The following is a 27,968-nucleotide window of genomic DNA, read 5'->3' as shown; positions in this document are numbered from 1 at the left end:
CAATATAGTGTTAAGTACCCATATCATAATTTCAGTCTTGAAGAGAAATGCACAGACATTGTAAAATAACTGATATCATGGAGTAATTAGTCATCATCTTGGTACATTTTCTTTTACTGACTATCAAGATTATAGCAAGTTTTCATTATTGTACAAAACCATTTAATGTAAGAAATATTCCAATTTAAAAATAATAATTATGAGAGCAGAATATAATTACTAGAAGGTAAAACTTGTCTCTATTTTACTTTCATTTTGTGGATAAAAGAAGTTATTAACAGTAGTGTTCTGATTGCTCTCTCCACTGCTTCTAACACTATTTTTGCCAGGTTGACTCCAAAAATGTTATATATTGTATGCAATCATAAATTGCAGACATAGAGGACGAATCAGGGAAGGAATCGAAAGTATGGGATCACTTTTAGTGACTCTCTTATCATGCTGCATTTGTGCTTTGTATTGTGTTTGAACAAAGTGACAAAAAAAATGCTGTATCAGTATTTTTGTTATTTAGCACTGCTTTTCTACCATGTTTGGCTATCCTGATATAATGGAATTATTGTTTTAAGTCCGCTTTATGCATAGATAGGCTAATCGCAACTTGACCTACAGTTTAAAGTTTGATCTGAACCACTATGTGTCTCCAGCAGGTATCGAAGCTGGGACACCTTGATTACAAGATGACAACCTTACCACTACACCACCGTGGAGGCGATATCCTGATATAAGAACAACAACATGTCAATTTATGACTAAAATAGTAGGTGTGTTAAACACAGTCAAGCTACATACTGAAAAAGATGTTCAATATTTTGTTGTCGTGTGAAAGTATTCCTAGTAAATTCTACCTGCTTTACCAAACATTTATTTTAGTTGTTTTATGAGAGATTCCTCCATTGCGTTTACAGTTGTGTGGTAATATTAAATTTTTTCTTTTAGGGCTCATTCACCCCCCCCCCCTCTTAGAAACTCGTGGAATATTGGATTAATGGAAGTTTAGAAATCAAAATCAGTAACTAATTTTCGAAAATTTATTCACAGTTTCAGAAAAATACAACAGGGAGATAATGCTGAAGTTCAGCTAGAATTTTCAATCATTTGTAATTCCTGAAACTTGAGTGAAAAAGGTTTTATTCTCAGGATCAGAGCCCCCAATGACCTCTCTATTTTCACTTTTGCTGTCCTCTTTTCAATATTGTTATTTGTTCAGAGTGAAAATTCCCTTAGGATTGTCCCAAAGATTCCCTTTTTCACTTTTAAATTCCCTATTCAATAAGGTTTTAATCCCCCTTGACAGGATTTCAAACCTAGGACATCCACTGCTAGCTAGGCTATCTACGAAGCTCAGATTAAATACAGGAAATAATAGACTAGCAAATGTGACTGATGCTTCACTCTCAAATAACGCTCGCAGGAGAAAACTATAGTACATACATGGGGATGAGCTCCTTTCCTTTAAAGCTACCACCAGGCTTCATCGGTTAAATTCTTCCCCGACCAGCGATCGGTGACATATTTGTAGTAGCTTCTAAACCAAAGTGTGGACAGGGAAGTCTTCATTTTATAACGGAGGTAAAACCTTACAGCGATGCAGATTTTCTAACCAGCATGGGATTTTTCCTAGATAAGGGAAATTTTGAAACAAAACTACTATTACAGAAACGGGAAAAGAGTGACTGGCATGTGATAGGGAATTTGTCCTCTAGGCCAAAACAACACTGTCCCATCGAACACATGCAGAACTCGCAGACCGCTGACCTTCAATCAACCATGCTTTACGATGTTTTCAACCCCTCTGCTGCTTTGTTTATGACTGGCTGGGGTAGACTGACTGGCCGGAGATGACAAAGGGCATTTTGAGAGTGGAAATCGCATTGAAGGAAGTTTAAGAAAATTAGGTTTCTTACTGTGTGCATTTTCTTAAGTTTAATGACATTGAGCGAGTGAATTACGTATATATATGTTTTGAATGATCTGTGCTGCATCGTGTAGTGAACGAAAATGAGTGACATAATTAACGAACTATTTACGAAACAATTTACTCGGCTTTTGCATGAGGATAAGCTTCAAATCGTGAAGATATGCAGGCCTCTGGCATCGTAAAGAGAAGAATGGATTTGATTTGTTATTTTGCATTGCTTTTCTGCCACTATAGCTAATCACGACGATGAGGATGAGTGACGATGCGATGAAATTGATGAAGAGACATTCACAAAGAATAGCCATGTCCATGCCTGGATTTGAACCCGGGAGCCCTGGGCATCGTAGTGGGCTGTGCTAATAACCATTACCACAGAGGTCGCCAAGAGAAGACTGGAGTTCCTGTTCGAATTGAATATTTAAGGTAAGAAGTTTTTTATACACTTCGTATCAATCCATAGGATTGTAGTTTATTTTATTAAGTCTCTCTGAACGCTTCATGTTGACCAGGGCATTCACTTGTTTTTCTCTCAGCTGTCTCAAGCCTCTTAGGCATGTTTACAATGCATTGTGTTGTGCCATGCAAACCTCCTGAGCATTCAGGAAATAGGTAACACTTCTGGGTTTGGTGTCAGCGGTTTGCATGGTAGCAATTATGATAATAAACACGATTCGGCGATTCGGCATCGAGGAAGAGCTCGATGGCCAGGGAATATAGAGGTGAGACAAGCTGGGAAGTGACGGGACTTTGGGAATTGAGTTGGTAGAGAGAGGAGGTCAGCAAGACAGGAGGTCGATAGTGGAAGCACGCTTTGTTCAACAGTTAGAGAGAAGCTCACAGAGGACTTCGCTATTTTCATTCAGCTCAGAGACTTCAGTTAGACAGGTAATTATCCTACACCCAGCCATGATACAGGTTCAACGGTTCACAAAATCCAACGAGTTGCCATTGTCTTTTCAGTAGTTTAATTCCTTTGTGTAATTTGTACCTTTCGCATGCCAAGCAATAACTCGTCATGTCAATGACGAGTGGTCTCATCAAGAGGATGAATGATGAGTAGTTTACATCACCCCATCAATTAACTGGTTCAGATCCCTTCATTCTATAGCTTGATACGTGGTGGAGATTAGCGGGTCTTTTCATTTTTTCAGAAATGAAAAGAAATTGTTAGCCAGTTTAAATTAACCCCACCCCAAAGCTCGTTACGTGATGAAGATACGTGGGCCTTTTCATTTCTTACAGGAATGAAAAGAGTTTGTTAATCAGTTTAAATTCAACCCCACCCCAAAATTTTGCTCATTTATTTAGTTTCGTTAGTATGTCCTTGCCATATTTTATTTTGAAAATACATAGGGCTTAAAGCTTTTGCATTTATGGGGGGAGAAGAATTTATATATGCCATGATAGATGTTTAGTCTAACATAAGGATGAATTCGATTAAATTTATCGACTTCAAGTTTGGGTCGATAATCAGCGAAATGTAAGAATGCGGAGGAACTGCGCCCTAGCTCCGTCGCGGTTACCCACGTCGGGCTGGCGCTATGGTATCAGGAGCGTCCGGCATTCCGCATGGCGGAAGGTTCGATGTCGGATTTGAGGGAGGCCCATTTCATCAAAAATGTGGCCGGCCCAGGGACGTCCGTGGACGATTCCCTATCAATCTGCTCCTGGTAGCTCTGTGGTTCACTCACGAACCCGGTACCATGGCTACGACAAATTCCCACTTGGGAAATTTTTACCATCCAGAATTTTAAATAAGGAATAAGGAATAGGCATTTAGATTTGAAGATTTCTTGCAGTGACAGTGATTTTAGAAATTTTTTTTTATATGATCTTATGATCTTGGATACGAAAATTATTACAACGTTGGTTATGAGGATGCAGTAAGCTACAGTGAACAGTAAACGATTTTATTTTTAACATTTTAATTAATTAATAACGTGGATTACAAGTGGATTTTAAAGTTATATTATGAATGAGGAAAATAAATTAGTGCCACCGAGTCAGAGTCAATCAGCACTATGGGGCATTTTAACGAGTCATAGCACAGAGTATGCTTGTTTGAGTCAATATTTTGTTATTATTATTAATTGAAATTTCTTAAAAGTTTAATTTAAATTTGGTTTAAAACTGACCGTAACTTGTAAATAATTTAGAATGCTTGAACTATAACTGCTAAGATTATTGCAACGAGGATATTACATTTTTATACATATATAGTTTTGGGAACGAATAAGGCCCCGAGGACCACTCATTTATATTCTTAATGACTGAAGTCTCCTAGCACCTCATGAAGGGAGCTTAGATTAAGGAGATAGTCAAGTTTATACGAGATAGTCACTTGCCTTACGTTACCTTAACTTACGCATACATTGCCTGAAAATTTTCAATTCATGTTAATATGTAAAGAAACGAAACGCCAATTATATTCCTCGACACGCATGTACAATGTTCGTACCGTGATTTAGGGTATAAACCGCCCGATTAATTAAAAGTTCTAGTTGAGAAGTAATAGATGTATAAATAGGCTGCAGTGACGAGAGATGTCCGCACAGGTAAGCAGTAGTGACGAGAATGAATCCGTACACATATATACATATACTTATATGCTTTAAGCAAAGTTAGGCACAGCCAACTTATTTTGAATAACTAGAAGAGAATTAGGAGAGCATCACACGGCGTGGACGTTTCTCACATATTAATGAGATATTTTTTGTTAGTATATCTTTATATTTTTTTTTCTTCTTTGTCCGAAACAATGTTTCGTTTGACAGTTGAATATTTATCCTTAGCACGTTGTAGCTTCGAATGTTAAAAACTTTAAAATGCAGATTGTTTTAAAATTTTAAAATATAAATATTGCAATTTTTGCTCCAAGTTACGGCATTTATTAAAGTGAAACAAGTCTAATATTTTAAATCCACTCGCGTGACATAATAATAATTTATAATAAAATGGCACTAATAATATTAAAGATTAAAAGCAGACTTATTATTTAATAATGTGCTTTAGGCACAAAAGTTTTGCAGTATGTAACAATACTAGCTCAGCGAATACATCACTGGAATTTTATAGTTACTCTTCAGAAGAAGGTATATGATTATATTAGCAAAGTTTAATTTTAAGCGCCAGTTATGAGAATATTTATACTATATGAATATGTAGACGTCGACGTCAAGATTTATTGCGCTCCACTAACAAGTATTTTCCTTCGGATATTGGATAGCTACCGATAATCCTGGAAATCCATTCTGCCATCGCAGAATGATTATGATTAAACCACAACGGTTTTAGTTTAAAGCTTTGCCACAATAATATGCTAAGCATATTTTAGAATGAGTAGAGAGAATTAAAGATTCTTCAAGTTTTAGTGATGTTAGTATTTTAATGCATTTAAAGATTGCATAAATAATAATTATTATTTTATTTCAGGTAGTCAGGAATAAATCAGTCTCAATTTTTTCCTTACCTTGTACCTTAGTACGGTTCGATTGATTTCAAAGAATTTAAACGTAAAGTTAACACCTGAAAGTAAAATAAGATAAGTTTGCAGTAAAATTTAAAATAACATAAGTTAAACAGTGCTAATAAATTTAGAGAATAAATAAATTATATTAAATAAATAAATCACGCAGATAATTTGAGCCTAGAGTCAGAAATAATTAAAAGTTGAGTTAAAATATCTACTACTTAAACTAGGCAGGCTTAAAGTACGTGTTAGCTTTGAAGAACTGTTTGTTTTGATTGCCTAAGCAACATGAAAATCATTGCGATTTTAGTTATTTTAAACGGATTACTTCCATACGTAAAAGCTTCTAATTTTATTTATCTGTTGCACAAGTCCTTTGACTATCCTTATAATATAATTACAATTTTATTATTAACAACATTTATTATTAGTATTTTTATAATTTTCATAATCTGTTATTTTCAATGTCACCGCAAGAAATCTATTACTTATGACCATGAGAGTACCAACGAATTACAGTTAAGCAAACTTAATGATTCACCGCCCATTGAGCAGATTTACGACGATGTTGCACCAATTGTTGAAGTGGTACCATTGAAAACAATAAATCCGCCAATTCCCCCTCCACTGCCTCAGTCCATTATTATTCAACCTAGGGTACAAGAAGAAGTTCAGGATGCATCCAGAAATAGTTTAGTCACTAAAGACGACAGTATAGATTTGCCGAAGAATATTTTATCCGTTAAAGATAGAGTTCAGAAATTTGCCGTAAGCAAGGATCTTAATTTTGTTCAAAACAGTCGCAAAATGGAAAGTGAATTGCCTATTTCACCCTGTGTTCAGCCAGTTGTAAAAGTTAAAGAGTTATTTGCGAATCAGTCACCAGTAAAAGTCGAGAAAGTTTCAAGTGTTACTTTAAAAGCAGAAAGTAAGCCAAATTTTCAGGTTCCCGAACCTGTTGTTTCGTTTACAGACCATATTTTTTACGACTTCACGTTCGCCTAGAATTTTATATTCATTACGATTTAAATTTTAAGTATAATTCATTTTTACGTTTAATTGTACCTTATGCAAGGTTTATTAGTCATTTAGTTTGCTAACAGCTTCCCAACTGTTGTTATTTTACCAGCACGGAAGTGTTCTAGTAATACGCTGTCGCAAGAGCAACGAAGTTTTTTTTCATTCAATTTATTACGTCATTTCAAAAGTCCTTGACTTTGTTTCGAACTCCCGCAGCGCTTACTAGACTTTGTTCGTAGTAAGTTAAAGTTTTGTAAACATTTACGCGTCATTCAATGTATCAGCGAACCATCGCCTTGCATTTTCTCTCTCCGTTCCTTTGCCCGCTGCTCGAAGCAGCGACCTTTTCCCATCCACCTCCCGAACGGAACCCGAACTTCCCCGAAGTCGCCGATCACGGCAGCGAACTTGCCAGAGCTCTCGTTGTCGCCATAGAGAAATTTTCAGTTACGTCCAGCGACCACAAATGCAACCTTGCACAATTTAGAATGTCTGCTATCAGCGAATTCCTTTTCTGCACTGAAGCTCTCTCCCGAGTACTTTGAACACGCTGGAAGCTTAGAAAACACTTAGCATGGAGATTACATCAGCCAGGGGCGGTCGTCCATTAAAATTTTATGGGATCAGTTTAGTTACGCATATAGCCATCAGAATTTGATTTTCACGATAGAAGTTCATGTAAACAATGTTAGGGATATTTTGTTCTATATAGATAAATTTTGCCATAAAACGTCGCATTTATGCACTTCAGGTTAATCACGACCAATAATTTTCAAAGGAACAACAAGACGAATTTTTTTTGCGTTTTTCTCGCAAAATTTTCCCGTTTTTCATAGAGATATTTATATTAAGTAAAATTTTTGGGACATTGACGCATTTTTTCATTAGAATCAGGATAAAGTCAAACGAAATTTCGATAAATCAGGGAAATTTTACAAAGGGCAATTTTTAGCACTTTATGCACTTAGAGTAATCAAATTTGTTAGCAACATGCCAAGGCTAAGCCTCGGTGATTGGCACAGGCATGTGCAGCAAAAGTCGCCATGGCATCGTTAGCCTTTCCAAATTTAAACAGAGTGGTTTACCACAAATGTCATAATTTGAGAAATTATTATTATTATTAATATTTATTATTAGGAAATTTAGCTCATTTACCCAATTTGCACCTTATTCGACAATGCAGCAATAAATTAATTACTTCTTACTGATTAACTTCGTGTTAATGTTAGTACAGTAGGTAATAACTATTAATTTGTATTTATATTTTAATATATAGCATAACTATTCTCTATCTATTTTGTTTAAACATACCTAAGGGATTGACACACCATTCTTATATGGGTCAAGTATACCTTTCCGCGGCGGGTCTGCTTACACGACCAAGTGATTTGAGGTATACGGCGGACTCAAGAAGTTTTGAGTGGATACATTTCTTTTGTTTAAAGGAAATTTGAAATTGAGAAAGTTTTATTATTTTTATTGTGTTTCAAATTTGAATTTCACTTTTTTAATTCCCTGATGCTATATTTTGTTACCACCTGGAGTTTCAACGAAACTCAGAAGTAGTATTTAGAACATGCTTGCAACACTTACCTTTGTTTATTAATTTTACATTTTGTAGTGAAGTCTATTACTGACAATAAATTATTTCAGTTTATCAGAACACGCAATGGTATTCTAATATCAGGTTCAGGTCAATTTATTGTCATTCAGAATTTGAATAATAATTTGAACACGCACAGATCAGTTCAGCTTAACGAAGGCCAATCTTTATTTTTTAATTATCAGGATTTTTCGCAAATTATTGTGGATCAACAAATTTTACACACAAGAATGTTAGCTTTCGAACAAGTAAAAATGAAGGAAATTGAGTTACTACCTAATATTCCCAAGAATTTATCTGATTTCACTATTCCCCAATGGACTCCGCTTGAACTTGCTTTAAAACAACTTAATCAATCAATTAGTAAGAACATTTCATTTCAAGAATTAGTCCTAAACCCTTTGCCCATGTCTATATTAGTTTTTGTTATTTGGAATGTGTTATTAACCGCAACCCTAGGATATTATTTTTATAAGCATCATCAGCTTTCGAAACAGATTAATTTAGAGCAGCGCAGTAATAATTAATAGGTTAAGGCAACACATTAATCATGGATATTAATATTTTAATTACGGTTGGATATTTTATTTAAATTTTCCTTATTTATTTTCAAAGAGTTATGGCAATTATTTTATCAATTTATTTTAATCATATTTTATTTTTGATGAGACAATTTAATTTAATTTTAAAAGAAAAGGCAGTGGAAATTAGTTGGTTTTGTGTACATGCATACTTGAATTATATATACCCATCCTATTGCAATTTCCTTTCTTTGTCATAATTTTTCCTTTTAACCTAACCTGTCTATACGGAACGCAATGGACAAGCAATGCCTACACCATCCATGGGCATTTTTCATGACGGACATCCGCAGGCAGTCTACTATTACCAGGCAGAAAGACTGAGTATCATTCTACGAGGGAGACATGCAGACATTTTAAGTATTATTTCAAGAAGAGACTCGTCACCACCAATTTGAGGGAGACATGCAGACATTTCTACTTATTACTGCACGGAGACTACCTTTTACAGGAAGGATGTAGTCAACCATACATTTCCCAGTATAGCGGACTACACATTATCAACAACACCTAGTGATGGAGCTAAATAAAATTCCCCTCCACACTGTTTGCAGTTAAAACAACAACTTTTCCCCATCTCCCAAGTTCTACGGGTAATTTACTACATTTTTACATTGCCCCAATGCAGTCAAGACGACAAGCAATCCAGAAAGAAGAGGAAGCAGAGAAAATATACATTTTACAACCAGCAGTTCTGGTCACAAACAATAATTACAGAATTGTGCTACAGTGTTTCTACACATACACATGTGAGCTCCTATCATGTGTATCTATTTGGTCATTTAACATGCATTATGGGAAACAGTACTTTTCCATAGTCCTTATATACATTTTCAGTTTTGTGTCATGCATAAGAACTAGTTTTATATGCATTTAAGTTTACATTATACTGCAAGGAAGCTACAAGCATCAGTGGTGTCAATTGACCAGTGCATCAATTAGTGCCTAATTTTTTTTACGATGAAATTTTGCACTTTGAATAATAAACGGACATGCAAGCAATAAACATAATTACAGCACTTTCGAACATTTTAGAAAGCATGCTTTAGTGACAATATTTTATGCATATGTTTATTGCATGCAGATATTAGTGTGATATATTATTTTTTGTTTCTCTCACCAACATGGAATATTGAAAGCGACACATTTGTTCGCAGAACATTTATTTGATATTTAAACTCAAGCACATAGTTTTGTCACTTGGAAGATTATTAATTTTGTGTGCAGTCATACAAAGGTATTCACCAAGCCATATATATGTATACAGTGTACGGATTAACGTAGAAAAGAAAATTGAACGCTATAGTTATGTTTTACCAGCGACAGTTATCAGTGTCACCAATTATATGCATTGAATATTGTATAATACTACCTTGGAATGTGCAACATAGCCGTGCAAGTTCATATATTCAACGATTTTTGCAGTAGCTACGCAGTTCGTAAAACATACGCACTTTGATATGATCAGGTTTTCACACGGACAAAACAGTGAGATGTGACAATGTTTTACATGCTTACTTACGTGTACTTACTTGTGCACCTTTTTAAGGTATTTTTTACTTTTGAAGAGTCCATATCAAGTGGCAATATAAATAAACATTGTGAATTTCGTTCTATCTTGCAAAGACGCTCCAGCCAGCCGTTTGCCTCGCGGAACACACAGAGTCGTTACCGCGTGGCGAGGCATCACAGACTCTTGACTAGGAGCAGATTGATGAGCAATTATACATTATACACATTACGTACACGCACATGTGATACATTAAGAGTTTTATTACTTAACGACACGAATGTTTGTGATTTCTAGTCCTATAATAGTATATATTATTGTTTTTTACATCGTATAAACATACGAATTTGTTAGTATTAAGGGTATTATTCATTATGAAGTTTAGGGAATAAAAATTATTTTTTTTTCGGGATACGGCAAACAACAGACAGTTATGGTGGATTTATTTTGTATATTTGGTTTTTTAAGAAAATATATGGAATTGGCGAACCTGAGTCATGTCAAGCTTTGCGATTTGACTTTTAAATTTTCAAAGGAAAATTTTTCCTAGGCGGCGCGAACGTATCAATCCATAGGATTGTATGTTTATTTTATTAAGTCTCTCTGAACGCTTCATGTTGACCAGGGCATTCACTTGTTTTTCTCTCAGCTGTCTCAAGCCTCTTAGGCATGTTTACAATGCATTGTGTTGTGCCATGCAAACCTCCTGAGCATTCAGGAAATAGGTAACACTTCTGGGTTTGGTGTCAGCGGTTTGCATGGTAGCAATTATGATAATAAACACGATTCGGCGATTCGGCATCGAGGAAGAGCTCGATGGCCAGGGAATATAGAGGTGAGACAAGCTGGGAAGTGACGGGACTTTGGGAATTGAGTTGGTAGAGAGAGGAGGTCAGCAAGACAGGAGGTCGATAGTGGAAGCACGCTTTGTTCAACAGTTAGAGAGAAGCTCACAGAGGACTTCGCTATTTTCATTCAGCTCAGAGACTTCAGTTAGACAGGTAATTATCCTACACCCAGCCATGATACAGGTTCAACGGTTCACAAAATCCAACGAGTTGCCATTGTCTTTTCAGTAGTTTAATTCCTTTGTGTAATTTGTACCTTTCGCATGCCAAGCAATAACTCGTCATGTCAATGACGAGTGGTCTCATCAAGAGGATGAATGATGAGTAGTTTACATCACCCCATCAATTAACTGGTTCAGATCCCTTCATTCTATAGAATGATACGACTTATATTTTATTCTCGCACGTAGGCCTACATAAATATTTCATAATATGGGCCTCTATATTTTATAAATTACCATGAAATATTTGAAATGTTTTCTGTTTCTATATTAATGAAACAGTGATATTTTTATAATTATTATTAAATTGTAATGTATGTATTTTTAATCGCAATGTTACATCACCTTAAAATCCAAGAAATTGAACGAAAGAGAGCCTCCCATTTGAACATTATGAAGAGATAGCCCAGGTTTTGAACCCAGCATACACCACTGAGTGTGCTACATTCACTACCCGCATAGTATACACATTTAACCTGTCTGCGGTTGTATAAAACACACACTTGTATAGCACTTAGTGGCTGTACATAATGCCTGTTTGGTAAGTATAGGAACAAATTATGAGCATCGGGAGGGGGAATCGAACAGGTCCATAGACCCTCCTCCCCCTAAAATTGCCATCATTTATTGAAAGTTACAAAATAGCAGAAAGTTTGTTACTTTTATTGTTAATATCAGAAATAAAATTCAGTTGGTTAGTATTAGAACCGAAAAACCAAAGAAAAACTGTGCTAGTTTGAAACATTGAGTGTACAATACAGGAACCAAGTTGTTTTTGCAATCGAAAGAATAAACGGTTCCACAGTTTTCAAAATTCCAAAATGTAAGTTTTATGCGAGAGGTCAAACAACCTTTATGACTAACATTTCCCTCTTACTTTTAAAGCTTTTTCTTGAAGAAGGTATTTAAAATTTAATAACAAAATATAATAACTGTGCATTACAGTACACTAAATGTATGAAATTTAAAAAGGCAATGTAAAACAGTTGTGCTGTATATTCACTCATCTAGTGGATTGAGTAGAATGATCTCAAGGATACAACTGCAATAACAACATTAATAATAAATAATTAAGTTTATTTTGGAATAAACTGGTTTATTTTTATGAGATTGTAATTATTATTGAATAATAATAATCATTATTATTGTTGTTATTAATATGATTGTAATTTTATCAATGGCCAGACTCCCTCCTAAATTTTTTTGCAACACCCATGGGAACAATTATGAGTAACACCCTTTGCCCTCACTGAAAGTTTTTGTCAATGGCCATATTGGTAATGGTACTGTTTTCAAACAGAACTATACTGAAAACAGTGAAATGCATTAGTTAAACATTAGAACCGGGATTTTCTCCACCTGTTCAAGTGGCTCTGGTGCCCACCCAGCATCGTATAAAGTGGGTACCTGGAGAAAACTCTGGGGAGTAAAGGTGGCCAGGGGCGTGGTGCTGATCACATCACCCCCACCTTCGGCCGTGATCAAGAAAGTGTGGGGCCCTAACCCTACACCCCCTATATGCCTTCATGGCGTGGTGCATAACACAGGGGAACACTTTACCTTTTTTACCTTTTACATTAGTTAAACAATTATGCTATGACAACACTAGCAGTTCAGCTATTGAAAAAGAGTAGGTGTTTCAAAACACCCATTGATCTACTGAGAAACCATAGAAACCAGTAGAAACAGTTGGGCTACAAAAATATTAGAAAGCCTAAGCACTACAATTCAGCTACTGAAACCAGTAAGCACAGTTGGGCTACCAAAAACAGTAGAAAACATTAGCATAATTTTCAGCAGGGTGCATATTCTTCAAACATTATGACTGCAAATATTATCTTTTAGCCACACAATCCGAAATGAACTTCTGGGGATAAAAAAAACAACAAAAAAAAACAACACTTTTTCAAGGGGTATCAACTGATGGATGCAATCCCAGTCAAAATCATTTCAACCAAGCTGACAACTCCACCACAATATATATTTGGGTCTTCTTTCCCTTGATTTCAAATCAGTGGGGGATGCCATCCAACCAGCTTGGAAAATTTATGTAAAGCTGTCCCCCACCTCTTCCAGTGGCACCATGTTGAACCATACAATCCCCCCAGCTGTTCCAAAGGCTCAAGCAAACATACCCCGAAATAAAAATATCCACTTAATTTGCTGATCTAAAATAACGAGTTTGGGTGCTATAAATTGATATAAATACTACAATAAAAAGGTATAGTTTACATTTGAAGATTATTTGATATTATTTTGCATGTTACAAAGTATATTTCAAAGTCTGTAACACCTATATGAATGTATGTTTCTATGAAAGTGTGGACTTCATTTTGATTATGCCGACCTCCATTGTGGAATGGTTAACACAGGATGCTTCAAAGCCAGGGGCCCCAATGTTCAAATCTTGGCCTGGGCATGAGTGTTCCTTATGAGCATCTCTTAGTCTATTTCATTATATCATCACTCATCCTTATCTTCAGGATAAGCCAAAAGTGGCACAAATGCAAAGTTAAATAAACAAAATCAATCAATTCCATCTTGATTACTTAATTGCAATAAATTAAAGACATTAAATAATGTAAAGCAATTTCTCTTGTTACCTGAATGACAGCAAATATCAAATTTCCATGACAGTGAACTGCTACAAGAAAGAGATTTCTCTTCAACTCTTGAAAGAAAGAAGCACGTTGCTGTGACCTCAATGCATGTAGATCGATCACATGGGAAGCAGTTCCTGCTTTGACTAATGCAGAGCTATGCTCCTGAAAAAAAGAAACCATTGTGTGAAAGAAAATCGCTGGATATTCACTGAACACTTAAACAAACCAAAATATTTAATAACCATACCAAACTAATCATAGTAAGTTTTGTAAATTGAAAAAACTAAGGAAATAAACTACAAACGCATCGTAAAACATCACAATAAAAAAAAAAGAGTTCAATAAAAATGTAGTCTAAATAGAGCAAGAAAATAAGAATAGAGACTGGATAAAATATTCTATTAAAACTAGCATGTTAATAATCTATTTGACCAGGATTATATCTACTTCACTCCAACATTAATGGTCGTGGGTTTGAATCCTGGCCTGAGCATGGATGTTCTATGTTAATGTTCCTTCATTGATTTCATCATATAATCACTCATCCTCATCTTTGAATTTAGCCATAAGTGGCAGAAAAGTGAAATAAAATATACCAAATTAATATATTATTCCCAAATGTACTAAAAGAAAATCATCACACCAAACATGTGGAAATCAGGTAGAATATAAAGCTATGACAAACAGTAAACAATCATACATAACTTCTTCTCCCAACCTTATAAATTTCCTGGGTATGCTACTAGATATTCTCGTTTATCAATGACTTATAATGAAAACTTATGAACTCTGCATGAGTAATGCTTTTTCAAAAAGATGAAGGTAAAGTTGAAAGTAATATATTTTTCAAGTAACAAGTAACTAATATAATAATTGTTTTTTTTTTCTTTTTGTACGGATGGGATTTTGGATTACTTAGAATTTTCTCACCTCCGCATTTTAATTTTACGAGGTTTAAAACTGAATGAGAATTTTTAATTTTCGATGGTTGTCAGTGGAGAAATAACAGTGTGCTTGCAGTTCATGCATTAAAAATATTACAAGACTTATATCTTCTCTAGAATATCTTTTACAGTAATAATTCACTCACTATTAAAGTCAATTTTACAGTTTGTCATTTAGTTTTGCAGTTGGTTTATATTTGAGAGAAAATTCCCTTTATTACTTCCAGTCTGTTAAAAATACTAGCAACAATATCATGAAATAAGTGTTCTTACAAGAAAATTACAATAAAATAAAATTGTTTTCATTGCATACATTATACATTTAAACTGAATACCATAAAATGTTACACATTTGCTTAGAAGAATATCACACAAATCACTTGAAAAAATGATTTTGATTCAGCATCTTGCAAGCTCCGAAAGGTATCGTAAATAAGCTGTAAAAACTTACTTAACTACAGCAAGGGTGTTCAGTGTATCAATAAAGGACAACATTCTCCTTACATAAACAGCTGATCTTTCAATGTATGAATGCATGAGTTACCACCAAATTGACCGATTCATACTAACCAGGAGTTAAATATTAGACATATGTATTTATATACCAAACCATCAAGAATCAATTGTGACAGCAAAGATAATGTTGATATCCAGATATTTGGATTATAAATAAATAAATATCTGATACTGAGAAAAAATTTCATCCTGATCAGGCCTTACCTAAACTGAAGATAGGCAATATTTCTAATTTTGTCCATCTCTATTTTTAAAGTAGTAAATTGTACCTGTGGTACAACAGCCCTTGAGGGCCCAAAGCCTACCTACTGACTGTTGGCCCCACTCCCACATGCCTCAGCAGGGGTGGGTGAGCATACAACCAGTTACAGGGTGAGGTGTGGTCAGCACGACGAAACCTCCAGTCATTGTAGGTTACGCTACTCATTCGCAGTTTCCCAATTTCGTCATGATTATGGGTAGCCACCTGTCCCTTACACTGATCAAAATCTCAGGAGACAAGTTTTTATGCTTCCCCTCAGGAGGCTCGAACCAGCATGCATCCCATAGCCCGAGCCCAAAGTCTGATGCCTTAGACTGCACGGCCACGGTGTGCGACATAAAATGCATTTAGAACTTTACACAATTCTCCAAAGAGAAATTATAAGTTTTTATTGCCGTGATTTTAAAATAAACAAGCTCTCACCTAATATTTTAAACTGCAAAAGACAAAAGATATTATAATGCCATTTTTCACTTTGACATTGAACAAGCATTAGGCCTACTTCTACATAACATATAACTTATTACAAATTTATCAAATACTGCAGTGGCATATTCTCCCATGTTACCTGGTTTACTGCCAGTAAACCAACCTTTTTCATATATACAGTAATTGTTGGAAAATTTGAAGCGGTCGGTCTTCTGTTTTTGTTTTACTTGCATGCCTTCATTGGTGGTTTGTTTCTATTATATATAATTAATACATAATAAATATACAATAAATAAGAATTGTTGCAGTAAAGCAGGTCAAATGTTCAGAATACAACACTGAAATACAGTAAAATTGTATAATCAAAGAAAATCAATGTAAAGTAAGGTTTTGGTGCACCCAGTGACGTACGGTGATGTCGACACTTGGGGTAGCAATCAGTGGCGTGCCCAAGGGAGGTTGGTGTGGGTCATAATCTCCCCTCCCCCCTTTAGGGCCCAGTATTCCTAAAAAATAGAACGTCAAAGAAAGGAAAGGATTGCAAAATGAGGAAGGACTACTGAAAAGAAGCACACGTTAATCCCACCCACTTTCGAAAATCCAAAACATGTTGATTTAATTATTAAGCCAGAGATCCCAGGTTCGAACCCCGACCTGGGCATGGATCTTATTTGAGTTTGTCCCTTCATCAATTTTATCGTATCATCTTGACGATTAGCCAAAAGTGTAGGGAAAGCGAAGAAAAACAAACCAAATCAAACAATCAATCAATGATTTGATTTATGCTACTTAGCGTCGCTGACACATTTGGTTAATCGTGAAGATAATACAATACAATTAATGAAGAGACAAACACAAATAACACCCATGCCGAGGTCGGGGTTCGAACCCGGAACTCCTGGTGTCATAGCATGCAGTGATAACCACTCCCCTGCAGCTGGTTGATTTGGTGTTTAAGTCCACTTTATGTACATAAAAGCTAATCGGGACTGGACCCACAGTTTAAAGTGGAATCCGAAGCACTATGTGCCTCCACCGGGTACCGATTCGGGGCCACTTGCACTCCTCCACGAAGGTCAGCCGACAACAAAGATGAGTGGAAAGCTATAACTATTCGGATACGTGGGTATCGGTAAAGCAAACTGCGTATTTACTCAGTGGGACGTAAATTTCAATTGGATTTTTGAAACACCATATTTGTATGTGATTAACATTTTTCTAAAAAAAATTGCATTGCTTGATTTCCCTAATTTCTCCATCTCACGATCCGGGCTCGAGCCCTGGTCTGTGCATGAGTGTTCCTTTGTAACCACTTTTCATCCGTTTAATTTAATCAACGTTCATCGTCATGGCAGAATTTAGGTAAAGTGATGGAAAAGCAACGCTAAAGAAAGGGGGGAAAATACAAATAATTTCCTCCCAGTGCATCTGCAGGGCACTGTAAAATCAGGAGTCCAGAGTTCCCTGTTTATGATTGTCCCTCGTGAATTCCATAAGCTCATTAGCTACTTATCGCGATTAAAATTATATAGCTAGAAAAAGCGATGGGAGGTGGCAAAAATTCAATATATTAGAGGAGATAAACAGGTAACAAAACACACTTTTTTCTACTTTCTTCAATGATTTTCATTTGGCTTTTTCAGTTCTGGGATACATTTTTCATTCCAAATTATTTCATTATTCACTGCAGAGTACAACACACAGGAACAAGAATGCAGGCTCGTCACGGGTTCGAATAACAGCCTGAATTGTTCTTTGTGAGGCTTTTCATCAAATTCATTATATCATCACTCATCCTCATTTTCACGATATCCCAATGTGGCAGAAAGGTGAAGTAAAATAAACCAAACCAACAACAACAATTAGAACGTGCGTTTTCTTGCCCAAATTAATACATCCGTATTTATGACTGTTTAGCTTACCCATTTTTATTGGAGGCCAAATTATTAGTATATTTAAATAAAACACTACTAAAACGAGAGCGAGATATTTGTTATTTAATCATTATATAGATCCATATTTGAAAAACAGAGAAAAGAAACCATAACATTTTTGTCTGCACATAATACAAGTACGTTCCCATTCATATACAAATAAAACTACATCCCATATTATACATACATATTGTACAACGTTTAAAAGGTGATGTAAATACAGAGAACATAAGTAAGTACTGCAGAAAATTTTCCCCCGAGTTCTTTAGAGGATTTTCAAAGGAATTGAAGGGAAACCAATCCCCTATCTGCCCTATAGGAGATAGACTGGAGGACCTGAAACCACGGGCTTTCAACCATTGAAGTGGGGGGCGAGGGGGCAAGGGAAGTACAGGCAGAAATCTTCCCTTTGACTTCAGGCGGTTGTCTATACCTGGAACTGGTAAGGCGGATGAAGAGCCAGCTAGGGTATCCGGCCTTGCCAGCTGATCACATCGATGGACGAGAAGCACGTGGAAAGAAGTGTTGCATATGAACTGAGGCTTCAAGACAATAAATATTGTGATTTGAAAATAATTAGAGAGGTGAGATTGATTGTTCTATCTCTTCTAGACTAGCTACTCCTCAGTGCAAGTCACTGGGTGCGCCACATTTTCATCTAAATGCATTTTATTTTTATTATGAAATTTGTATTATATTTTGACAGTGTTGGACAACCTTATTTTGATTGGTGCTCCTCCCCATGACCTGTTTTGAACAAGTCTTAGATAATCACGACATTTAAGTTCACATGCATAATAATTAAGCAATTATTTGGTAATTTGGTACTTACAGATATCAGCTTACCTCATGAATATGTGATGCAAGAGAAAAACAACGACCCTCCCATGCACATCCATCAGTTGGACAATTAACCGTAGTGTGGTCACAATATTGTTCATGTTGCTTCATCTTTGCATTAGTCATGGTTTTTGAGCAAAACTTGCACGTTCCTTTTGTAGAAAGTGTAACTACCTATAAAAGAATTAATAATCATAATTAGAACATGTACATATTATTTGGTTATATTCGAATACAGAAGAATCAAGATTACAGTAATCTAGTTTCTTTCAGAATATTCCAGGATGTGTTATCAAACATTTATATATTTAAATTTATCAAGTAGAAAACAAATTATAGCACCATGATTGTCCAGCTGATAGGATATCTGACTGCTATATAGAAGACCCAGGTTTGATATTTGGAGTGAGTGACTTTCAGGTAGATTTTTCCATCCATGTATCTGCATAAGTTTGGGTTCACCCAGGCTTTAATAAATGGGCACCTGGTGGGGGGTAAAGGTAGCTGGAGTGTGGTGCTGAATACATCACATTCACAAAATTGCGCTCTATGATCTCATGGCATGCTGCAATGCACAGGGGAAGCTTTATCCAAAAATAATTACAAATTCAAGTCACTTTTAAAAACTATTTTAGGTCTGTGCTGAACTTTCAACAAGGCCTATTTGTGATAGTTCTGTGGCACTGTAAGCTCATTTTGTATCACAGATATCTGAACAATAATGAAAGCATACCACATCAAAACTGACTTTAATGTTTTAGAATTTGTACAAACACTACTTTTCAGAATTGACAGTATCACAGTGGTTTCTCGAAAGGAGAGGGAATTTGAAAATGAGCAAAATACCCACCATGGTAACTCAAGCAGTGCTCAAAGTTAGGGGGAGATGGTATCTCCACCAGTTAACAAAATTTTGGTGAAGCATCCCCCAGCTGTCTCATTGTAATCATGTTAAACCTTGGAGCATCTACCCAGCGATCTCCATGCCCTACCAAACATCCTCCCAGCTAACATTATCTACTTCAGAACCTGATCTCAAGTACATTTTTCTTGTATAATGACAAAGTTTTTCCATTGTTATGATTAATGAATGATACCTGCAGTTCTCAATATAAGAGAATGTGGCAGGATACAAGCTTTGCCACTATCTAGCAATTTCCACTGTGAAGATATTGAGTTAGTTTCTTATAGATATAACTATTCTCTAATGTGTTTATGTAGGTTATGTCCACAGTGCAGCTTTTAGTTTACTTGTGCAACTGATTGTTTACAGAACTTACATCAGTGATCAAAGTATTTTGCATGCCATACTGTGAAAAGAATAAGGTTTGAGGGGTGTTCATATCATGTTAGTATCATTTCATTCATTCCCTAGATTGAGTTACCCTAATAGTAACATCTTTTGCATCTTTAAAGAGAATAAGACAATGAATGTTAAAGAACCAAAGCATTTTAAACTTTCGTATAAAGCAGTTTCATTTTAATGCACAGATTGTAGACCTTCTACACACATGATTCTAAAATTTTGTGGATAAAATACAAATATGGTTTATAAGTCAAGTGAGTTGTGGTGCAACTAGAGATTTATTTGTCGATAATGTACGAACAAATTCTTATTCATTAGAAGTGTTTAAATACTTCAATTCAAGTTTATTCACAACGAATAAAATTTACATTTAGTTTTGCTTATTTTCATTAAAGAATGGAATTAAAATAAGCACTACTTTTTTTTCTGTCGGTATGCAATGGTACATGAACCGGCATCTTTTTTCCTATGGTCGAGAATAAAAGTAATACAATTTTTAATATTAAATGAACGAAATTTGTGTTGATTTGGTGTTTTAAGTCCACTTTATGCACAGTCTAGCTAATCGGGACTGGACCTACAGTTTAAAGTGGAATCCGAACCACTATGTGCCTCCAATGGGAATACAAGGCGACGAAGCTACCACTGCACCATTGAGAGGCCGAAAGAAATGTCTATGTGTATGTGCATGTAACTAAATGGATGTATGATCATTTATGAACATATCACACTATTTTGAGTGATTCTTATGATGAACACAATAACAAACCAACTTGAAGAGTACCAGAAACTTTCTTGCAACAAAAAATTCACTAGACATAAGCATATATACAATATATTTAAACTATCAGAAATGGAAATTTTCATTTGTTGCATTTGTACCATTTTGTATCACTACATATAGAATAAGAAATTAGTTTTTTTGGTGAATGAATAATACGTATTCAATATTTCTTAAAGGAATTGAATAATATAATACAAAATTACATACCTGAGTCTCTGGCTCATAAAGGGTTGACAAAGCTGCATCATCTAGTTCAGGTACATCAGGAATGGTGGCCGGATTCTCAGACCCTTTCTGCCATGAAAAATCGAGCAACTCTTCATCTTGATTCCTTGCAGGAGAACTCATGGCAACAGGCTCAGACACTGGTAGAGGGAGTAATATTTCACTGATTCCTGGAAGCTGCTTTTGCCCTTGCTGCTGATGCATTCTCTGTTGAAGTTCAATTTGTTGACGATGAATTTCCTTCAAAGTTTCTTGATATTCCTGCTGCATTTGCTCGTACGTCTTTTCCGGCTCGTTGTACTCTGGCTCCTGTTGCACCGGCACAGGTGTATGATAACCTTGCAGGATGTCTGCGTGTTCTTCCATGGATATATTTTGCTCCTGTGGATACATGTTAGCATCTTGTCTGTTTGGCTGTGAGCTGTCTGCAGTTAAGTAATTGTACAGTACAGGGTATGAAGTCTGGTTATTGTTTGGTGGTTCAGGTACTTGACGTTTTGGTGAAAGAATGTCATAGTCAGGTTGCAGTGGATCTAATGCATTTTGGTACTGTTCATTTTGCTTATGCCTTCTCATAAAGTCATAATTTGCATTATTCATCGAAATGGAAGTAGGAGTTTCAAAAGGAAGAGTGGCAAGATGAAAGTCGAAAGTATTCCTGGGACCAATCTCTACTGGTGGCAGTTGCAAGACATGGGAACTTGTGTATCTGCCGGTGGTGTTTATAGTTTCTGGCAACAAAGAGCACAACGATCCAGTTAAACAAAAAGTGGAAGTTGTTTTCGCCATACTCCAAGTATTCGGAATTGGTCCGGGACCTGATTTAACATTTGGAATGTATTCCAAAGATGGTTGTTGTGAATCACGCATGTCATTATTTGACTGTTGGTTATCATTAACTCCTTGATTCACTGGCACAGCATGGTGATATGGCTGCGGAAAGTGGTTACCATAATTAAAATTGGGAACTACTCTTGACATACTTGGAGGCGTCTTCAGCACACAAGATTTTTGAAATATATGATTCTGCTTCTGTTGTGGATTGAAGGGAACGATGGACAGATTCTGAATGTGTGTACTTTGCTGTTCGTGAATCATACTGGGAGCACCAAGGGACAAGTTCTCCACTCTATTCCGTTCTATTGGTTCCTGAAAGTATAAGTTAGGAGATTCTGCAGAAGGGTTTAGCATCATTGGAGATTCTATCACAGGGTTGCTTGGTACACGTTTGGGAAGGCCGTGTGAATAACTTGGCCACGAATTAGATTTATTGAGTACTGGTTGAATCTTACATGACACTGGTCGCATCTCCATTGAAGACTGACGTGGTACACCACCTAGAATGACACCCGTTGCACCTCTCGCTCTTGTGTCAGTAGATGTTATTGTATGGTTGGATACAGGCTTCAAGAGGGATATTCCTTGAACGGTTCTCTCATATGAATTACTAGGTCCTGGCTTTATGTTGGATGGCGCCATCAAACAGTTTCTTAGAAGAGGATGCTGGGTCTGTATTGTAGACACACTAGTCAAATTCCTTTGTAAGGTAGGAGGAGCTCTTTCATCTTCACTGTGGCTTTGAGTATCACCATTTGCAACAGGTACTTGCTGCCAAGGTTCATTCACATGATTCCCCACTGAAGTGGCAATAAAACTGGGTGTGCTTCTCTGAAGACTGTTATTCAGCATTCCAGTACTGGAATCAGCTGCGCTTCCTGTAATGCCAGAGATAATTTGTGGGAAGATGTAACAAACACGTGGATGAGGCTTTTGCATATTTGCCACTCTTCGCCTTTTTGTGGTGCTGTAACCTGCTTCTATATTTTCTTGCCTTCGTCTGTTGCGATTTTCTTTATATTCTGTTAATAATTGGGTTACAACCTCTTCTTGACCACTTTGACGAGCTTCTATGATGGAAATCATAGATGTTTGCTGAAAGTATAAAAATAAACATGATGAGCGAGACTAAAAATTCTTAAAAGCTTTGACACAAAAAATAATGTATCTCTTAACAGTGGGCGATTAATGTGGTGTGCGTAAGGCGTGATAGCTTTGGCTTCGGAGACAAATAAAAAATAAATCATTATTTAACAGAATAAATAGAGATTATAGGCAGAGGGATTCCATATAAAAATAAAAAAATAAAACTGACAATAAAACCTGGAGCAAATACGAATTACTCCCTCCCCATGTACTGTTAGTAACGGTACCTTTATGCCCAGCTGCGCACTGACCTTTCAATGAAGGCATATAGGAAGCGTGGAGGTAGGGCCCAAGCCATGTTGGAGGTGATGTGATCAGCACCACACTCCGGCCGCTTTTACCGCTCTTCCCCTAGTCTGTTTCTAGATACCATTGAATAATGACTGGGTGAGCCCCAGAGCCGTTCTGGTCCTCCTCATAGCTGGTAACGCTGTAAACTAGTAATCAATAGCCAAGGGGAGTCTCCTTGATGGCGTAGTTCGATACCTGGTGGAATCACATTGCACAGTGGTTCAGATCCCACTTTAATCTGTAGGTCCAGTCCCGATTAGCCTATCTTCTCAAACAGGACACCCTCTCCTTGATGTCTCCCTCTCCAATGCACACAAGACTATGCAAGCCAAGGTTCGTGAAGTGTTTCCCCTATCCCCAGGCAGGAAGGAAAACTACGATTCCGCTGACCTTGGGGCCAAGCAATCTTCCTACGTGTATTCACAGCTCCTTCCTTCTTCTTTGTGTGGCACACACCGCCTAAGAGCGATTTCTTGCCAGGGGTCCTATTTGGTTTGTTATGAGAAAGTTTGTTTACATTCCAAATGTCTGTTTGTTTATGTTACAATGTTGTTCTTTCGTGCAAAGCTGTACAGTATCCACATGACATCAGACCGCGGCTCGTAGAGTAGAGTCGAAAGGGACATCGGAAATGGAATACCCACACGGTGTAACTGTTTGTATAGTGTATTGCGATGTTGTTGTCGAATTGGGCATTGTAAGAACAAATGGGTGATTGATTGGATAGCTTCTCCACACGGACAGGAAGTTGCAGGCACGATATATGAACTGGGATGTATAACGACGTGACCTGTACGCATTCGCATGGTAAACACTAAAACTGCACGGGGTAGGTTAATGTGTTGAAACCAAGGACGTTTATTGCCGACTTGTGCATGCCATCTATATGTAGTGGTATTGAGGAGTTGCTGGGTACACCAATCGTTCCATTGTTGTTCTATTTTGATTTTTACCCGTGGGAGGAGGTCAGTGTACGGCAGGCGTATCGGGGTAACAGTTTCTTTCGTTCTTGCTTGTTTGGCCATTACATCAACGCGATCTTGATATTTATTGAGGTCACTGTGGGCACGAATATATGTGAAGGTCGCTGACAGACCCTGCTGTTGAAGTTCTAACATGATTCGGAGAATAAGATAAGGAAATACCGTTAATTTATATGCTGCCCGACCTGTTCGTGCTAACGTTTGAAGTACGCTCAATGCGTCCGTAAGAATTAACGAATGATCGATTCGGAACTGCAGGGCGAATTGTAATGCTTTATAGATAGCATAACATTCCGCCGAGAATATCGACATATCGGATGGGAGGGAAAATTGTCGGGTGATGTTATGAGATGGTACGTAAAAAGCACATCCCACACCGTCTGCAGACTTCGATCCGTCAGTATAAATAAAGGTTGATGTGGGCCACAAGTCTCTATAATTTTCATGTCGGCCATGATCTGCATAGTGTATCTCTACTCGGGGTTCTGTGGGAATATTCAGTTGATATACAAGCGGGTCCGGATGGGTAAAAGTTTGTTGGTAAGCGTCAGGGTCAATATTATAACATTGTAAGAAAAAAAAACGTTTAGTGGGGGGAGGGGGGGTCGGGAGGCCAAACCATTGTCGTTGAATCGCAAATATTTTATTAAACGGATGAGCGTGTCGCGCCCACGATTTAAACAAATATTGCACAGTGAGTTTGATACGTCTGTGTGACAAAGAAGATTCATTGCTTTCTAAATATACACTAACATTGGGACTAGACGGCATGAGTCCTAGACAGGTACGTAAGGCTCGTCGTTGTAATACGTCGATAGACGTAAGAAGTTTTGGATTGGCTCCACCATAAGCTGGTGCTGCATAATCAAATAATGCTCGAAAACAATTTTTATAAAATAATAGCATTGTATGGGGGTGTCCTCCCCACTTGGTCGTGGAAATACAGCGGAGTAAATTAACAATTTTTAGACCCTTTTCCTTGAGATACTGTAGATGCCTTGTCCAATTCAGTTTCCTATCAAAATATACACCCAGGTATTTGACATTGTCGACTACTGGAATGTGCTGTATTTCTGTGATATTGTTAGGGTAACTGCTCATTTTTCTCGAGTTAAAAATTATGATTTTGGATTTCGGAATGGAAATAGTGAGTCCTAAGGTATCTAAGTGATCTGTAAGAAGTGAAACTGTTTTCTTTAGAGCGAGTAAGCCTTGCGTGGCGTCAGGGGTGCATTTATAGCAGCACAAATCGTCGGCATATTGTAACAATTTAAAGCCGTGCATATTTAGGTGATGTATTTGGTGGGTATAGATATTAAAGAGTAGGGGGCTAAGGGGCGAACCCTGAGGGATTCCCGTGCGAGCTATACGGGGGCCTTCCAACCTATCTTCAAACCAGAATTGTAAATTCCGTTCGTGATATAAATTCCAGATGATGGTCCCTACTATGGGGTGTATGTTTAGTTGTACCATCATTTTATATAAGATCGGGATGTGAACTGCATCATAAGCATGTTCTATGTCAGTGAAGAGGCCAAAGCAATAATCATGAGTAATCTGGCTATTTTGGATTTCAACTGTTAGGGTAGCTATGGCATCTTGGCTTCCATGTTGCATGCGGAAACCCATTTGTGTTGGCGAAAAGAATTTATTCTTTTCCAACGCCCAATTAAGGCGATGTTGAAATGTTCGTTCGAAAAGTTTGGCAACTACTGGTATTAATACTATTGGTCGGTATGACTTTGCCTCCGCGGGAGGTTTGTGAGGTTTTAATATGGGGAGAACTATGTGGTGACGCCACTCGATAGGGATTCGTCCTGTGCGATAGACGGTATTGAATATGTGAGCAAGTAATTGTATACCTTGCTGTGGCAGATGTTTTAACATGTCATAGGTGAGACCGTCATATCCCGGGGAAGTGTTCGGCACGATTTCTAAGATTTGTTGTATTTCGGTAGCAGTAACTGCCGGGAAATCGGCAGTGAAATCGAAATTCTGTGCAAAGGATTTAGCCGCTCGTGCGCATACAGAGGGTGGCGTATGTTCATAAATTCTGCTTCCCACTTTCTATCGAGATTTTTCCGTTGTGGGTGGGTCGGGTTCCTAATAGAATGAAATTTATTCCATATGGAGCTGAGGCTATCTGTGCAATCTAGGGAATTACAAAATGATTGCCACGCTTCTCTTTTCGCGTTTAAATATATTTTCTTCGCCTGAGCTTGTAGTCGCCTAAGTTCGATTTTCTTCCCCGGCGAGGGGTTTCGTTCGTATCGTTTTAATTGATTTTTTTTTTTGGCTTTTTATTAAATCACAGTCTCGGGTCCACCAACTAAGGGATGGAAATTTAATTGGGCTACGATATTGGCTTCGATGGGCACTATTGTCTATTGCAATGGTAATCATACTGAGGAAACGTTGATATGTTATTTTTCCATCAGTGTGGGGAGTTGTTTGATCATAAATGCTTTTAAATTGTGTTGTAAAAGCGTCCCATTTAATGGAAGCTTTGGTCCAACGTTTCACCGGGACCGACTCCCTATTTCCACGCAACAAGTATGTGGAAAACGATCTACGGGCTATAATTAAAATGGGGGAATGATCACTGCCACGGAGATCTTGTTCCTTTACCCAATGAAACCTATTGTACAATCGGGAGGAAGTAATTGTGAGGTCAATGCAAGAGGGGCGGTTGCTATTTAATGGGTAATGAGTAGGGCTGCCATCGTTTAAAAGTATAAACCGGTTGTGTGTGATCCATGCATCTAGATTTTTTCCCAAACGGTCTGCGTACGGATGTCCCCAAGAGGGGTGATGGCCATTAAAATCTCCGAGGATGAGGTAGGGGCCCGGAGCAAGGGTTATGATCTCTTGTAACTCGTGAAAACTGATTCTCTGTGAGTTGTTGGAGGAGGGAATGTATAAGGAAATTATAACTATATATTGGTCATTAATGTTGACTCTGAGAGCCACGAGCTCTAATTGGAAGGTCTGAACGAGGGAAAGGGTATGTGGAATTGGTATTTCGGTATGGGAAAGGGTTTCATGCACATAGATAACCGTTCCACGCTGATGCGTAGGGTTGCCGTACCTGTGATAATGAGCAAGTCTATACTTCTCTTGCTGCGTTCCCTTAACCTCCTGCAAGCAAAGAATAAGCGGGTGGTGTTCTGCAATTAGATCTAATAATTCGAGTTTCCGTGCGGAGAAGCTATTTACATTCCATTGTAAGATGGTACCCATTTCCGATATTACCTTAAGCGTTGTCTTCGAGTAACGTCAAAAGTTTGTCTGTCAAAAATTGAATGTGTTGGATGAGGCGAATTCGATGAGCGTTGTCCCGTATGTGTCTAACCGTTTCCCACATGCTGGGAATCATTTCTAAAAGAGCCTGGTACACCTCACTGTGTTCGGTAGGGCGGTCAGGAATGTGTGATTGCGGATGATTATTCCTCTTGTTCGGGTGCACAGATGATTGACGATGGGAATTCTTAGAATGGGAAGGAGTGTTATTTATCGGGTAGGCGTTGTTTCCTATGGGTTGGGATTTCGCCTCCTCTGGGTCAGTAAGGGTCGATGAACTAGCCGCGGACTCTATGGCGACGTCATCGTCTTCCCATCGCGGACGGCGATGTGTTTCTTTCCTCGGAGAAGGGCGAATTTTGTATTTCTTAGTGTTTCGTGATTGAGAAGTAGTC

General features: G+C 37.3%; 2 protein-coding genes across 2 annotated transcripts in view; one reads left to right on the top strand and one right to left on the bottom strand.

Moving 5' to 3' along the window:
* LOC145998777 (A-type potassium channel modulatory protein KCNIP2-like) overlaps positions 1 to 27,968 on the top strand; it is a 759,206-nt gene that overhangs the window by 41,265 nt on the left and 689,973 nt on the right. The window lies entirely within an intron of this gene.
* Positions 1 to 27,968, bottom strand: part of LOC145998769 (uncharacterized) — a 52,717-nt gene that overhangs the window by 2,621 nt on the left and 22,128 nt on the right. The window contains exons 2-4 of the mRNA XM_083135353.1: positions 20,999 to 22,948; positions 18,708 to 18,875; positions 13,777 to 13,938 (exon numbers count right to left, since the gene is read on the bottom strand). Of these exons, the coding sequence (XP_082991479.1) occupies positions 13,777 to 13,938; positions 18,708 to 18,875; positions 20,999 to 22,948 (2,280 nt within the window). The remainder of the gene's footprint in view (positions 1 to 13,776; positions 13,939 to 18,707; positions 18,876 to 20,998; positions 22,949 to 27,968) is intronic.

This window comes from Lepisma saccharinum, chromosome 1 (genome assembly GCF_977018435.1).
Source record: "Lepisma saccharinum chromosome 1, izLepSacc3.1, whole genome shotgun sequence".
NCBI classification, from domain to species: Eukaryota; Metazoa; Arthropoda; class Insecta; order Zygentoma; family Lepismatidae; genus Lepisma; species Lepisma saccharinum.
This window is presented reverse-complemented; position numbering and strand designations above follow the sequence as displayed.